Consider the following 17,273-nt stretch of genomic DNA (forward strand, 5'->3'; position numbering starts at 1 on the left):
TCAGAACCAGATTGTTATTTATAACACATCTATACTATAAATAATATGCAGATTTGGTATCTGGGGTCTGTAATGATATCCCAGTGTTCAAGCATCAACCCCAAATACCTGCTATACTTTTGAATGTAAGTGATGCTCAAAATCTTACAGCAAAGACATGTTACCATATATAGAACGAGAAATGTGAGATGTTTAGGCAGGATTCAGAAAAGGAAGAGGCACTAGAAATCATATTGTAAATTTACAGGAATATATGAGAGACTTTCAACAAAAAATCAGCTTGTGTTTCATAGATTTCAGCAAAGCTTTTGACTGTGTGTATCATGAAAAGTTGTGGTTGGTTTTAAAAGAAATGAGTGTACCACAACATCTGATTGTTATGTATATGGAGAAATGGAATGGTTCCCAGCTGGCAAAGCTGTCACACAAGGATATATTTTATCTCCCTGTCTCTTTAATCTTTATGTGGAACATATCATAAGGGATTAGATTTTGATTAAGGTAGAGTGAAAATTGGTGGAATGAATATTAACAGTTTGAGATATGAGATGACACCACATTACTGGCAGAAAATAGCAAAGACTTGAAATTACCGATGAAGATTAAAGCAGAAAGTAACAAAGCAAGATTACAGGTGAACATCAAAGAGACAAAAGTAATGACTACTGGGGAATTACACAGCTTTAAGGTTAACAATGAAGAAACTGAAATTGTTCAAGATTTTCTATTCCTTGGTTCCATTGTCAACTGAAGGGAGACTGCAACCAAGAAATCAGAAGGAGATTGAGAGTGGGAAGGGCAGCTGTAAAGGAGCTAGAAAAGATTCTGAAGTGTAAGGATGTGTCACTGGCAATCAAGATAATGCATACCATAGTATTCCCCATTCCTATGTATGGGTGTGAAAGTTGGGCAATGAAGAAAGGTGACAGGAAGAAAATGGATTTATTTGAAATGTGATGTTGGAGGAGGGTTTTACAGATACTGTGGATCACCGAAAAGACAAGCCAGCTGGTTCTGGATCAAATCAAGCCTGAGCTCTGTAGAAGCTAAAATGACTAAACTGAGGCCATCATACTTTGGTCACATTATGAGAAGAGAGTCATTGGAAAAGACAATAATGCCACAAAAGTTGAAGGCAGCAGGAAAAGAGGTAGACCCAACATGAGATGGATTGACTCAGTCAAGGAAGCCACGACCCTCAGTTTGCAAGTCATGAGCAAGGCTGTTACTGATAGGATGTTTTGGAGGTCATTAATTCATAGAGTTGCCATAAGTTGGAAGTGACTTGACGGCGCTTTACACAAATACACACATCAATTAAAACAGCTGAAGGAGAAGGTAGTATTACCTTAGCTGTTGTATCAACATAAAAAAGCTATTGTGGCAAATTCATTGTTCTTAAAATCTCTCAAATATGAAAGACTTTATTTTTCTCATTAATTTTATTTTTTTATCTAAATGATTCTAGTAACCCATTAGTGAAATTCTAAAGAACAATAATATTCTACAACTTCAAATGATGGAGTCTCAAACAGTATTGAACAACTGAATCCCTTAGTTGTAGAAAGTTAGGGTAATAAGCATTCTGGTTCAGTCTGATGGGTACATAAGTTCTGTTACTTGCACTGCTCCGTATCCACCAAATTCAGCTTCCTACAATGCTAGTAAGACAATCTTTTTTTCATTATATAAAGATTTTTAAAAAGAAAAATAGACATAATTAATCGGGAGCTGATCTTTTTGTGTCCCCTTGGAAAAGAGGGGAACTATAATTTCTGCCCTTCCTCACCTCTCACTGGATTCATTATAGCATGGATTTGAGAAACTCTTTTTGGGTTCTGCCCAACACTGCTGTCCTCTCTCTTTACTGAGCCCACTCATCTCTTAAAACCATCCAGAGAAACTGTGCTTCAGGTCACTGAGTGCCATGTTGGCTGCTTCTCTATAGTTACAGTCCCACATTGAAGAGAAAGTGCCACTCGCATGTGAAAGTCACATGCAGTTGACTGCAATTTCATGGTCACATCAGTTACATGCTGCGCTCAGAGATGCATATGGTTGCTTCAACAAGAAGTATCTCTGTGTAAGGAGGCTCAGAATGGGGCATGGCAGAGTCTTTTTAGCGGTGGCCTCAGTTTCATAGAACTGCCCAAGGAAAGCCTGCCTGGCCCCCAAATTTTTAATATTCCGTTTACATTTTTAATGTAGTTTCACTGTCTTGAGCACTATAAAATGTCACTGAAATATTTTTTTATTTTAAATATTGAGTAATGTGTTATGGAAATAGAAGTGTGCTTTTGGAGACACTAATCTATAAGCATGTTATGCCCTTTAGCCATTGAGGAGATTGGTACATTTCTTACCTGAATATGTATTATGTTGACTCATACAATGAGCCTGAAAATGTGGATCTGAAAATGCTGTGTCTGGTTTGTCAACAGTTTCTATTTCCTTTCCACAGTTTTAGAGTTTATTTTTAAAACATTGATTCTTCATGTTAAATTTAAGGTAATATATAAGCTGATTTTTTTGTTTTTGTTTTTTTATAAGCTGATTTTTTTTAAAACCTAATTATTAGAGGCTACATCTGTAGACTGAATATAAGTTAGCATAACTTCTTAGTTTCTTGGAAGAGAAAAAGGTTCTTACAACTTTCAAAACATTTCCCCCCCCCCTTGAAATTTAAGAATTTTAACTTCTTCTTTTTTTAGAAAGGATAACTTCTAAAAAAAATTGCCTGGTGATGAGTACTTTTTCCACCTTCTCCAGATTCCAAAATATTTTGTTTTAACATCTAATCTCATTATGCTGTCTTTGTGTTTAACTTGTATTAAAATCTGTCAGCTATGACTGGTCTCATAAGCACAGTCAGCGGACCAGAATAAGTTAATTATTTACTTGTGTCACTAGTGCTCTTCATCTAATGAAATGCACAGCTGTGTTAGATCTGCAGTTGGACGTCTCGATCCCATTGTTATACAAGTCAGCAGAGGGTAGAAGCCGCTATGATGGAGAGGCCTCGGCTCTTTCTGCTGTTCTGCCTTTCTGTGTCGATTTCATGGATCTTTTATCATTCACTTTCACACAAAACAAACAACACAGTGGCTGTCTGCGATGGGAACTGTCTTGGCGCATGAAAGGGTTTCAGCGCCTAAAGTAATTTTAAGTTTAGCGAAGATTTAATTTTTGGCTTACAGGTGCCCTCTCGTCCTGTTACCAAACCCCTTTCTTTAATGCAGAGGGGTGGGTAGGAGAGAGAATGTAAATTTGGTCAACCCCACAATAAATATCATGTGGTAGGTCTGTTGCATCTTTGTTCATATGTAAGAAAACTACTGAACTTTGTGTGTGTGTGTGTGTGTGTGTTATCACCAAGGATTGCGGGGGGGTGTGTTTTCTCTGTGATAATAACAATGAAGTCACTACTTTTAATAAATGAACTGTTCAGAAGTTCTGGAGCTGCTTCTTCGTTTGCTGCACCTTTCCTGTTATATCCCTTCTCATTCTGTTAACTGCAACCCCATGTATCTAGTTCCTATTTTGTTTAGTTTTGAATTGGATACTGGAAGAATTGAGTGGGCAACAATATCACCATTCTTCCCCTCCCCCCACAAACTGGTTGGTTTAACAAATTCCTATTGAGTGTACATAAAATGTCTCGGTGGCTCAGTGATGTAAAACTTTTGTTCAGTTCACCAGAAGGATATAAAATGCACTATCTGATTTAATTTGAAATTTAAAATGTTCTCTGGGGGATTGGGAAGTGTATTAAGACATTAGATTGTGTCCCCTAATTCGTTTTAGCCCACTTATAATTTGACAGCCGTAGCTGTAGTCTGATTTCTATGTTGGACTGGATTTTTTAGAAATGAAACATGATTTTGGATGGACGCCCTAGCACAGTGGTGGCGAACCTATGGCACGTGTGCCAGAGGGGGCATTCAGAGCCCTCTCTGTGGGCATGCGTGCAATCGCCCCAGCGCAGAGTTCGCCTGAGTTCGGCGCTGCGTGGAGGGGACAGCTCGCCTCGGGCACCAGCTGCTGGGGCGAGGGAAGGAAGGGCGCTGCTGCTGCGCTCCGAAGGCGCGAGGCAGAGAAGCCTGCACAGGAGTGCAGCGCGGCCATCTCCAGCCTGGACGTGGCCCTCTCCTTCCCGGCCCAGAGTTGGAAGAATAGCTTCTCGTTCTCCCGATCAGCGGCTCCTGGGGGGTGACAAAGCCGGGACTGTGAGCAGAGGAGGACGGGGCGCCTATTGTTCCTCCCGGCACCGGCTGTGGGGTTTGGGCTGTTTTTGTGGGGAGGCGGATCCGGGTGCATCCAGCAGGACCTGTTGTTGCGGCTCCTGTTGTGGGCAGAGTAGGGGGGCCTAGTCTCTTCCGAGGAGACTTGGGGGGGGGATGAAAACTGGCAAACTACCTGCTGTTTTCTCCATCACCCCGGCGTTTAGTGCCTGGTGGTGCAGCGAGCGCGAGTTGTTTTTTCTAAACAAAAACCTCAGTATTCAGTTTAAATTGCCATGTTGGCACTTTGCGATGAATAAGTGGGTTTTGGGTTGCAGTTTGGGCACTTGGTCTCTAAAAGGTTCGCCATCACTGCCCTAGCAGAATCCTCTACAGAGTATCCAGAGTGGTACGATGCAATACCACTCAAGATTGTCTTAAATTGGTCATGTTTTAAAATCTTTAATCAGTATTGCATGATCTGTGTGTGCGTGGGGGGTTAATTTTATATAGTAATGCACTGTCTATGACATAGTAATATAGTTCATTCTCATGTATGTTTATAGTAGTGTTATGAAATATACTGCTACTGCTTATTTTTCTGATTCTGAGATTGAGTCCATGTCACTGTGGGAAAGAGAGTTCATGCTTTTCCCTATACTATCTCCCCGGTGAAAATACCCCTCGCTCAAAGGAATTGCTGTCTGTTGAGGGGGTGCAGGAGCTGTATAGTGTATTTGTCTTCTCTGGGGCAAATAGCAGCCCCAGGGGTGGAAAGGATTTCCACTGGGAACATGGCATGGAGGAAAGGATTAAAGCCTCCTCCCCCAATGCTGTGGCCCCAGTCCAGAATTGCCTCCCACTTTGACTGATTTTAAGCTTAACCCCACTTCCACCAGAGATCAGTTCATAACTCTCCTATCATAATTTGGTCCTCCAATTCTGTTCTCAGGGAACTATATTGTATAGGCTAATGCAAAACTTCAGTCTTGTCCAGAAGTGCCCCATGAGAGAGGAGACAATACAAGAGTGCATAATAGCTGACACTGGCACCACAGTACGCATTGTTTTTTGTTGTTTGAAACATACTCTTATGTTCCAGGGGTTTGTGGCCTGATTGTGCCTCAAGAAGACATGCCATTTTGTGATACAGGAATCTGCCCCGATATTATCATGAATCCCCATGGCTTCCCATCACGTATGACGGTCAGTTATGTCTCAGGTTAATGCATTTTCAAAATTGGATGTCCTTACCTCTTCTTATATAGAGAGAAGTTTTCTATTAATAAAAGAAAAATGCAGACTTTCACATTATGCATTCTTCTTCTTAGGTGCAGAATGGGTTAGCCAAGTGGGCGTTGTGAAAGGTTGTGCTTTGCTTTCCTGACTGTAGTTGGTCTAATAATATACCCCATACGTATTTTATGTCTCTTATTCTCTTAGCTGACACTCTCAATTGTCTGGTAGGCTCATCTTCCTAGTGACTATTGTAGAAGGGAAGCCCAGTGACAGTGAATTAGTACCTCCTTTAGAGGTTGTCAACCTGCCGATAGATAAATTTGGTAGAGATTGATTTGTATAGCCTTCATATCTGTTTACTCCTCTGCCTGCTGATGAATGAGCAGTGAACCCTGTATTTGCAAAGCAGTGAATTATCCATCGTCAAAATGTTGCTTGTTTCCAGGTTTTCCCAGTAGGGTTCTATTTGTCTGCACCGACAATATTCTGTCTTACTGAAGGAGGATATCCTGGATCAGGTTGCTCATTCCATCCATCTCTGGAGGCAGGAACAAAAATTCTAAGTAATAACTTTCATCTTGGGGGGTGGGAGCATTTCCACGGTTCTAGTCATGCCACAAAAAATTAAGAGCCGTTACAGAAATAGGGGTGCTTAGATATCTGATCGTCCATTCCCCCTTTTGGATGGGCAGCATGGATCCGAGGAAGAAGCAAGAATAGGAGACAGATCCGCATGGTCCACATATCCGCTATGATGGGGAAAGTTAACTTCAGATTTCTTTCTAGGATCCCATGAGCTACGTAAGGTGTGTATCAAAGGGTCAAGTTGCTCTGTGGGATACTGGTTTTTTGTTTCAAAAACAGGACCTTCCCCATACCACATACCACATTCCCCATACCAGCATTGGGTGTGTGTGGAAGAGGGAGCAAGGTGCATGAATTGGGCATTACTGTTCAGCAAACACAGACCCAGATCCCGTGGGATCATGAAATGAATTAACCAGTTCTTTGCATCCCTCCCTAAACCTACATCATCCCCCCTACCCCCGATTAGATCTTATTTGCACAAACACAAGTAAGGGAAAATAGCCACTTTAAGACTGAATTTTTAGAGAGATATTTCAAACTGAGATGCAACAAAAATCTTCCTTTGAATTTTCTTTTGCTTTCTGTTGTACAGGTGGGAAAACTAATTGAACTTCTGGCAGGAAAAGCTGGTGTCTTAGATGGTAAATTTCACTATGGAACAGCATTTGGAGGCAGTAAAGTTAAGGATGTGTGTGAAGATCTCATTCGCCACGGCTATAACTACTTAGGAAAGGACTATGTAACATCTGGCATTACCGGGTAAGAACCTCCTGTAAGAAACTGGATTGAGAGGTGCACTTCCTTGCTATTTTTAATGTCTCTTTTTGTTTTACGTTTAATACCTGATAGTACTGTGTCAGTGCATGAGTGCATTGCATTTACATAAATTGCTTTAAAAAACAACAACAGAAACCTTCCCCTGTAGCAAAAACAAAAAATTTTTAAGCTTACTAGGTATGCAGATAAGGCTTTTTAAAAAAATTCTAAGGAGTTTTGGCAGACGTTTTTACATGGTCTCGGGATAAGACTAGCAGCCTTCAATTGAATAAGGTAGTAAAATATGGTATTGAACGCAGGTGCTTGTCCTTCAGGACGTTTTGTGCACAGCTTCTGGCATAGTTAGCTGTTCTGTTAAATTCTTGCTGTGTTGGTCAGACTTTCCTGAGAGACATGAAGTTCAAAGGAATAGGAGACAGTGTAGGAACAGGACAAGGCCATATGGCCCAACATGTCTGCATTTTCAAATGTATCTTAATCCTACCTGTCTACTTCCCACCATTCCCACTATAACCCTGTTCTTTCCCCCCACCCCTCCCTGGACATATTCTGGCCCATTAACTTGTTCCATCTGTTGATTTATTGCCTTCCTAAATAAGAAAAAAAATAGCGTTAGAGTTATCTTTTCTAAGGAAACTCTTGTGTTTGGAGTATGGTGTTATTTTCTTTGCCCAACAGGTTGTCAGAAACCTCTGTCTAATGTGTTTTCTGGGGACTCTGAAAAATTGCTTCCCTCTGTTACATTTTTTTTATGACAGGAGTGTTCTTGCAGTTCCACTCCTGTAAGCAAAATTGTAACATGGGATTCTATCAGAATTGTCAACCGAGAATTCAGGAGTCGCTCGGAATGCCAAGCTGTGAATTGATTTTGATTAAGGGGATGAGTTGTGGAAGCGCTCCCATGGCTGTGAATCTTAATTGCAGAAGTAGCTCTCCTGGTCAACATAAAAAGCAACCCAAAACAATATCATGCAGCCAAAAATAGTATTCATAGAACTGTCCTCTGGCTAGAAGCAGACCACAAAAACAGCTTTTAAAAAGTGAAACCACTCCATTTAAAAGCCTAGGTAAAATAAATGTTTTGGCATGATATCTAAAGGAGAGTAAGGTAAGCACCAGGTAAGCCTCAATGGAAAGGGCATTCCTAAGTCTTCTAGGTGATACAGGACTCCTGCCCTGCAATCCTAGGAGAGCTTGTCAACTTAGAAGGGTGTAACTCTGCTTAGGATTGTGCTGTTGGTTCGGTTACAACAGACAGGCATGGCTGTCCTGAAATGTTTAACTTTCTTCCTTTGTAGGGAGCCCTTAGAAGCCTATATCTATTTTGGGCCAGTGTATTATCAGAAGCTGAAGCACATGGTGTTGGATAAGATGCATGCCAGAGCTCGAGGACCAAGGGCAGTCCTTACCAGGTACGGCAGAAACATGAACACACATTTCCAGTTTGTAAAAGCCAGCTTATTGCATTCCGGTTGACCTTCGCCTTGTATATTCAGGGCTGTTCGGTTTTTCAGCAGTTTATTCCTGTGCAAAATTCTGGACAGATCTTGGATCCCAAAAAGTTTCTACTTTAAATGTGCCTTGAAAAATGGAAATGGTTATTTTGAAGCTACAATTTTGGTGTCCTGTAACCTTTAAAATGCTTTTCAAAGAACTGAGTGCTACTTATGGATTTTATGTCATATCAGTAAACGTAACTTTATGTGAAGAAGAGAAAGCCTCTCAAAATGTTGGCTGGGCAAAAACAGGTGCTTAACTGACAACAACTACATCCCATAGCACTTTATATGGAATATTGACTGGATAAAAAAATACCTTGTGATACCTCTCGCGTGCCCAGAGAAGAAAGTTTGGATTCAATAGTTTTAACTTAGCGCAAGCAGCTTTGCAATGTTTATTTCACAGTTTATTTCACTGTGGGATCCAGCCCAGTGAATGGACCAGGGAGATATTTCATGCCTCCCTTAGGAACTGCTTATGCCTACTTCTGGGTAGCCCACTGAAGAGCATTATACTCATTATTAACTGTGCCTTCCTCTGCTTTCTTTTACACGTCATATATAGAACAACTAACCTTATATTGGTTTTAAAAAACAGAACTACTCTAAAATCTTGGCCGAAATACAGCCTTGCAGAATCAGAGACAGCGAGTGTTAGCCTTTTAACAGCAGTCCGTTGATGCAATTCTTTGGAGGAAGGTGTTTTTTGGTTTAAACAAGATGATGTTCTGGAGCACCTGTCCCTGTTGTGTATCCCAAGGCAACCTACAGAAGGCCGATCTCGTGATGGTGGCTTACGTCTGGGAGAAATGGAACGGGATTGCTTGATAGGCTATGGAGCCAGCATGCTCTTGCTGGAGAGACTTATGATTTCAAGTGACGCGTTTGAAGTGGATGTGTGTGGCCAGTGTGGACTGCTGGGATATTCTGGCTGGTAAGTAGACAACTTATTTTGTTTCAGTGTTTATGTAAGGCTTACCCCTCCAGACTTGTTTTTCTCTGTGTTTCTACACAGTTTCTACTGCTTTTGCTGACAAGTGGAAATACATGCCTGTAATAATTGGCATAGCACTTTGCAAATATTTTGTGTTTTGATCTGTGTTGCAGAGGATACTTCTAGTGCTGCATGGAAAGAAGGAAATCCCTTTATGAATTTTTAAATAATTTCTTTATCTTAGTATAGAGGATGATATCTCTGTTCTTTTTACAAAGCAAGTGTTCAAAGATTATTAAAAAGCCTTTCTAGTCAGGGTTTTAGTGAAGTGTTTTAGTGCCCGTAGAGCTGCTGGATTATGTATTTACCAGACAAAAATCATTTAAAAGGAAACTAGACTCTCCCCTGTTTTTTTGGCAGAAGATTATCTACTTGTTTGGAGATCTTCCAAGCTTTAGGCGGAAAAGATTCAAGTCTAAACTTTAGGAAAACAAAAAGGGCTCATCAGCTGAGTGCAGGAATTGAGACAAAGATGGGACCACGTGTATCATCTCATGTTACCAATGGCTGACTTGTCACAGCATTTTCAGAAGAGGGGAGACCAGCTGTGTCAATGTCCTTTTCTCATTCGAGACCCAAACCAGACCACACTGAAAGGGCTGGCAAAAGAACCTCACGGAACTTGGGAACTGGCCCTTTTCTCAATGGCTTGAGATTTTGCATAGCAAAAGGAAAAAGGAGGGCACAGAGACTGGGGCGAGCAAAACCTCTTTTTTTTCCTCCCCCAAGTTTGGGATCGTAGAATAAGTTTTTTCTTACCAATGTTTACTGTCACCTCCTCTTTTTTTACTATGCCTTTCAGTCTGTATCTTGAGGAAGGAGAAAATAAAAGGGTATATGGATTGTTCTTTGAGCAGAGTGAGCGATGTTTTGCACAACCGTAGCCTGTGTTGGCTTGCCCAACCCTAAAAACTGCAATAGTCTTAAAAATCAGCAGCAGCAGCATAAGAAGAGTTGGTTTTTATATGCCGACTTTCTCTACCACTTAAGGGGGACTAAAACGGGCTTACAATCACCTTCCCTTCCCCTCCCCGCAAAAGATGGCCATGAAATGATACTGTTCTAAAAAGAAATCTATGAAATGTTCCAGAAAATGGACCCCTATCAATAAGACTCAAGAGACAGTGGGCTAGCTGAGAGAATGAATAGATTGGTAAAAGAATCTACAACTCACCAGTAGGCAAATGAAAACATGGGAAGAGGCCTTACGAAAAATACTTTTGCTTACAGTTCTGCTTCTCATTCAGTAACAAGAAGAAGAGTTGGTTTTTATATGCCTACTTTCTCTACCACTTAAGGAAGAATCAAACTGGCTTACAATCACCTTCCCATCCCCTTCCCACAACAGACACCCTGTGAGGTAGGCAGGACTGAAAGAGCTCTAAGAGAGCTGTGACTAGTCCAAGGTCACCCAGCTGGCTCCATGTGTAGGAGTGGAGAAACCAACCCGGTTCACCAGATTAGCCTCCACCGCTCATGTGGAGGAGTGGGGAACCAAACCCGGTTCTCCAGATCAGAGTCCACCACTCCAAACCACCACTGTTAACCACTTCACCACGCTGGTGTAGCATAAAGCTTAGCCTAGGATAAAAACCTTACAGGGCTTAGGGCAGTGATTCCCAACATGTTGCCCATGGGAACCACAGTGCCCATTGGTGGGTGTCCTAGTGCCCATTTCCTTCTTTTCCAAAGCACAAGCCAGTCCTGGCTTTCCTCTTCCTCACTAGAGCAGGAGATGCTTCAAAAGAACCCAACAGGGCATCAGCTTTGTGTTTGCAGAGAACACCTATTTAGAAATAGCTGCCTGCATCATAGGAAGATGCTTGGCTTGCCGTCTTTCAACATTTTGTAACTGGCCCTAGTACCCAGTGGCAGCCATTTTGTGGTGGTGCCTATTCTCAAAATTCCAAAAATGCCCACAAGCTGGAGGGCCCAACTCAGGGGGAAAGAGAGGGCACAGGCAATTGTACTGGTGAAGCTAAATTGAATCAGGGATAGGGAGGGTAGGGAAGGAAACGGGAAAGCACAGGAATAGCCAAAAGGAAGAGAAATGTCTATGCTGTAGGCTGAGAACATGATGACCAAATGAGTGGAAGAAGATACCTGGGAAAGGCGAAGAAGGTCATTGAGAAAAAGAGTCAAGGAAAAAAATGGTATTCTGTTCATGGCGTCAAGAGTAGAGGGCTAGGTGCTCTTAGGAGGAAGGTGCAGACTGATCTAGACCACTTTCTTGGGAAGGGAGTCAAATGGCTAGTAAAGTTGAGAATATTAGAAGCAGGATGGAGGTTAACATACTAACAGCCAAGTCTCTAGTCCATGTTGTAGTGTTTTTTCTAGCACTCAGTGCTTGGCAGAGCTACCCTAATAACATATGGAGGAGAGCCAGAAGATTCTGTTTCTATAATTGACTGAACTGTCCTGATCCTTTGTGGGAAGAGAGAAGGCAAAGGGGGAGGTGAGGGATCTGAGAAAGTAGCAGCCCCAGGAAAGGGAAGTTGGAAGAAGGAACAGCCCAAATGAATGGACAGAAGAGCACAGACAGAAGTCTGTGGAGAAAAGAAATAACTGGGAGGTAAAATATGCATATGGCCCAGAAAGCAAGAGTTCATACTGACTTGGAATGACCAGCCAAGTGTTTGGCTATAGACCTGTGGTGGAAAATGCCATCAAGTTGCAGCCAACGTATGGCAGCCCTGTAGGGTTATCAAGGCAAGAGAAGAACAGAGGTGGTTTTTGCCATTGCCTGCCTCTACATAGCAACTCCGGACTTCCTTGGTGGTCTCCCATCCAAGTACTAACCAAGGCTGACCGCCCTGCTTAGCTTCCAAGATGTAATGAGATCAAGCTAGCCTGGGCTATCCAGACCAGGGCAACAGATCTCTGGTTTTATATAAGAAGGCTATGTGGTAGGAGTACCCCATGACTAGAAGGAAAGGAGGGTAGTAAAGAGTGTTTAAGAAGTTAGTGCAGGAGTGTGTTTTTATAATCATTCCCAAGTCATTTTTCCTGGGATGGATAGGAAATTAGGAAATTTTGGGTTGTTCCCTTTCAAATATGGAGTCAAGGAATAACAGGATGCACTCTCTACTTTATGTAGCTTCCACTGCTGGAATTGCCCTGCAGGAATCGCAGGTGGCAAAGAAAATATCAGGAATTTTAGACATTCTGTACCAAATTCCAACCCTTTCCTGCTTGAGAACCCACACTTTGTAAGAAGAAAAATTATGCAAACATTCCATAAAAGCAAATTATTTTTCTAATGTTTTCATTAATGTTAGAGATAAATGATAATACATCAGTGTAAAGGTCATAAAGGTGAACATGTACAGTACAGATTTATTTATGAGAAGAAGACACAAGTTTTGATTTGGGGGGTTTCTTTATTTTGCATTTAAGCGGACACGATCTATACCCAGAGTAAATTATACAAATCACTGGGGTAAATGGTTGTTTGTGTGAAGGGATTCTGTTTGCCTGCCCGTAGTTGTGGAATTTTTGCTGGGTGTGTAGTAATAGGAATAGAGGATGTGGAACTCCCTCCCTCAGTAATTCACTTGGCACCAGGCTTGTTGACCTCAGAGCACCAAATGAAAACATTTGTTTTCCAAGGCCTTTTATTGCTTTCCTTGTTCTCCCTTCTTTGTCTCTGATCCAGAACTATGCTTGCAATGGCCCCGAGTGACACAGTCTATGCTCTCTGTTCATTTTAGAGTGTTCTGATTGTACTGTTTTATGCTGTACTGTGTCCTCATTGCGCTGTTTTATATTATGGTTTGGTCCTGTTATGTTTTATGATTATTATAGTGTTCTTAATTTTTTTAAATATATTTTGATAATCTGGGACCCTCTGTAGGAACAAGGGCAAAGACTCCAGAATATAAGTGTTTCAGATAGTATTGAGAGGCTATAAGAAACTAACTGAAGGCTGCAGGGGAGAGGCTTGTACTTGTAGGCACAGAAAGGCGTGTAAGATTGACTTTCTGAGCAACTGAGTTTGCAGACATTACCTGCGTGTTTTCAGGTGCATAATTTTACAATCATGAGTACCAGAAACTTGTTTTTGTTTTCAGGTATAGAATTCTGAGATTCTCTTGAGCTTACATCAGCGGTCAGATTCCATTAAACATTTCTTGAGCAAAGAATGCAGTAAACTGCCAGCCTGTAGTTAAAAAAAAAGCTGTTTTAGATGATTACATCTTGTCACTACATTTGTAAAACATTTCATACAAATTGTTTAAACTGTGTAGGTTGCCCTGTATAGATTCTGGAAAGACATTTAAGGGATGTAATCCTCATTTTACAATGTCTGATGGGGAACATAACCTGTAATTGGGTTTCTTATCCAGTTATTAGGTGATTATGTGCTCTGTCTGTCAATAGTGGGAGCCAAGCAGCCCTGTAATGAGCCGCACAATAGAAACTAGGCAATTACAGCAGCTCCAAACCTCTGCAGCGGCCTTTGCCGGTAATTCCAGCTCTAGTAAGACATTTCTATATAGAAACTCTTGCCGCAGCACATGGATCTAAAAACAATATGGAAGACGCAAAGGGGGGGGGGAATGTTTGCCTGAGTAGGATCTTTGGCCAAGGACCACATACCAAGTAGCACTTCCAGTGCACATTAACAGTGAATGTTGGAAAGCTGGAATTGGCGTCACTAAGATAGCGATTCTTCAGGCAGGGGCCAGCAGCAGCCCATGTAAGGAAAATGTCACCCAAGACACTCCACAATGGTCACCTTATACCAAAACTTCCCATTACTTAGCAGGCCCGAGGAGTCACCAGTAACTAGACCCCTTTCCCTGGCTACATTGCTTCCCTGAGGAATACTACCCAGATCTCACACTAAGCCAGCAGAAGCTCCAGAGCTCTTTATATGTTACTGTTAACTTCCCTTATCTCACATATCTTTTACATACACTGAGAAAAGAGTGGGTCACAAGCTTTTGTGCTCCCACCGCCCACTTCACCCCCTCTCACACTATGCTCATAAGTGAATAACTGAACTGGGAGAGCATGCAGGTGTATGAACGTTATGGAAGATAATTGGGGAGTGACTTCCTGATCTCACCACACAGGGGAGAGGAATAACATCCAGGCAGTCCCATTTACCCCACTCCCAGTTAACTCTGTGACTTGGATGTGGTTGACTTAGTTAAGCTGTTGACTTTTTTTTTTTTTTAAGGTTCCTAAAAACTGACTTGTTTGGTCATAACAAAACAGCGAGCTGTTGAATTAGCGTGCTCTTTTCCCTTACTTTTGGAGACAATCATTATCAGAAAAACCTGTTAGTTGTAGTGTTTTTGTTTTGGTGGTTTTTTTAAAACAAATCTTATTGTAGTCTTTCCTCTCAGCTCCGGCAAGTACAGGTCCAGCCATTCATTCAGCTCACAAATTAGATTGAGGGGGGACTCTCATTCTTCACCCCTAAATTGGAGTACCACAATTAACATTGCTGTGCCACTGTCTGAGGGTTTCCTTGGTAATGCTGGGCTGCAGCAGAGCCTCGCAGAGCCGTCAGGGCCAGCCGCTGGTTTGTCAGAAGATCGGCTGCATTAAATATTTACGACAGGTTGGTCAGCGTTGGAAATTGTGTAGCGGAACTGCAGGAACACAGCACGAAATAATGCTCCTGTCTGTAGGCTGGCACTGGCCTAGTAAAAGATAAAGCGCGTTGTCCGCTTTATATCTGAAATCTATCTTCCCAAGATTAATATGGGGTTTTTTAAACCAAAACTGCAAGTTGCATTTGATGGCATAATATGTTCTCAGATTCTCAGCATTTCAGATGTGGTTAATGTTTGCCTGCCTGTTTTGTTTCCCTTTGGGAAGAGGGAAAACTTCTGGATGTTCTTGCGTGATGGAGTTGATTAAAAATTGGAAGTTTAAATAAATTCGGTTGATCGGTTGCTTTTCTTTTCAAAGTTCAAGAGATATAATTTGGGGGGCAAAATATGTTTATACCAATAGTTTAATAAGCAGTATATAAACAAAAAGGATTTTTGTGACATGTTAAAGGCTAGCGTATGTATTGTGGCATAAATGTTAGTAGATCTATAGCTCATTTTGATCAGATGCGTGAAATGTGTCTTCAGCAGGATACACTCTGTGTGTGTGTGTGCCATCAAGTACAGCTGACTTATGGAGACCCCATAGGGTTTTCAAGGCAAGGGACATTCAGAGGATGTCTGTTTTCTTCTTAAATTTACCAGACGTACATGCATTGACCTTGCTTTTGTTTTTCCTTTCCTTTAGGTGCCACTATTGCAAGTCTTCATGTCACGTGTCCTCCCTGCGCATACCGTATGCCTGTAAACTCTTATTCCAAGAACTTCAATCTATGAACATTATTCCCAGATTAAAACTGGCCAAGTACAACGAGTAAATGATCAAGGACCAAAAAAAGACAAATTGGCAAACTGGAAACAGTCAGGAGGAATTAGTGACAAAGCACTAACGGTCAAAACAAGGGAGCAAATCAGCCTCTCATTCATGACTTGGTGTGTCCCCCTTCCTTCTTGAATGGAAGGCATTGCTCAAGACAGTTGTGGTAGCTGTTGGTGTGCAGGCTTGAGTCTACACCCAAACCACAGGCTTTTGTTGGATTTTTAAAAAAGTTTTATTAACGAAACAGAAACCAAAATGAATAAAAAAAATTCAAGTACATCGCTGCATCTTGGTTTTTTATCATCTATCACAGCTTTAAGCTATCACTGTGTAGCAATATTGAGAGTTCTAAGCCAGCGTGGTGTAGTGGTTAAGAGCGGTGGTTTGGAGCAGTGGACTCTAATCTGGAGAACCAGGTTTGATTCCCCGCTTCTCCACATGAGCAGCGGAGGCTAATCTGGAGAACCGGGTTGGTTTCCCCTCTCCTCCACATGAGCTGCGGAGGCTAATCTGGTGGATTTGTTTCCCCACTCCTACACACGAAGCCAGCTGGGTGACCTTGGGCTAGTCACAGCTCTGTTAGAGCTCTCTCAGCCCCACCTACCTCACAGGGTGCCTGTTGTGGGGAGGGGAAGGGAAGGTCATTGTAAGCCGGTTTGAGTCTCCCTTAAGTGGTAGAGAAAGTCAGCATACAAACCAACTTCTTCTTCAAAGTCTTCAGATACTCTGATAAAGGAGCATGTCTTTAAATATTTACTTCTTCTTGTATGCACAATTTCTGGAGTGAGATACTTCTGGTTCTTCTCAGTGAGAGAAATTACTAATATTTGTAAACACTCCAGGTTGCTTACGTGTTATCAGTGGTTCTATGAAAAAAGCCCACAAGAAAATTGCCCACAGAAAAAACCCCAGAGTCATAAATGCACACAAGAAAAAAGCCCACATGGAAAAAAGCCCATACAGAAAAAAGCCCACACGGAAAGAAGCCCACACGGAAAGAAGCCCTCACGGAAAGAAGCCCACACGGAAAAAAGGCCACATGGAAGAAAGCCCACACAGAAAAAAGTCCACATGAAAAAATACTCAAAAGTATTTTTTTTAAATATACATTATGAGTTTTATTTTTTATTTTTGTAGTGCAAACAGTGGAGTTTTCAAGAAGCCAGAAGAACAATGAAGTTATGATTTACTTGGGGTTTGAGTATCTCGCTTTTCGCACTGTCAGTGGAGTGGTGACTTGGAGATGCAGACAGAATCGCTCTATAAAGTGCCATTCAATTATAAAAACAAAAGATGGTAACGTAGTTCAAGAACCAACAGAGCATTGTCATGATTCCTGTCCTCAAAAAGCAGCAGCAAACATTGCCAGAAGCAAAATGAGGGAAGACATAAGAGCAGTAAGTGCTACTCCTCGCAATGTGATGGGAAATGTGTTGTCAGCGTTAAATAATGATATATTGGCCCATATGCCCAGACAATCATCCCTCGCAAGAAGTCTTCTCTATCACAGAACAAATGGTTAATTTGCCTAACCCCAAAACCATAAATTTTGACATCCCTGAAAAGTAC

At 41.6% G+C, this 17,273-nt stretch overlaps 1 protein-coding gene across 1 annotated transcript in view; it reads left to right on the forward strand.

The window, feature by feature from the left end:
- Positions 1-15,702, forward strand: part of POLR3B (RNA polymerase III subunit B) — an 83,331-nt gene extending 67,629 nt beyond the window's left edge. Inside the window, exons 24-28 of the mRNA XM_056846945.1 lie at positions 5,323-5,426; positions 6,640-6,806; positions 8,123-8,236; positions 9,084-9,257; positions 15,573-15,702. Coding sequence (XP_056702923.1) covers positions 5,323-5,426; positions 6,640-6,806; positions 8,123-8,236; positions 9,084-9,257; positions 15,573-15,702 — 689 coding nt within the window. The remainder of the gene's footprint in view (positions 1-5,322; positions 5,427-6,639; positions 6,807-8,122; positions 8,237-9,083; positions 9,258-15,572) is intronic.
- Positions 15,703-17,273: the final 1,571 nt, after the last annotated feature.

Source organism: Euleptes europaea, chromosome 3 (assembly GCF_029931775.1).
Source record: "Euleptes europaea isolate rEulEur1 chromosome 3, rEulEur1.hap1, whole genome shotgun sequence".
Classification (NCBI taxonomy): Eukaryota; Metazoa; Chordata; class Lepidosauria; order Squamata; family Sphaerodactylidae; genus Euleptes; species Euleptes europaea.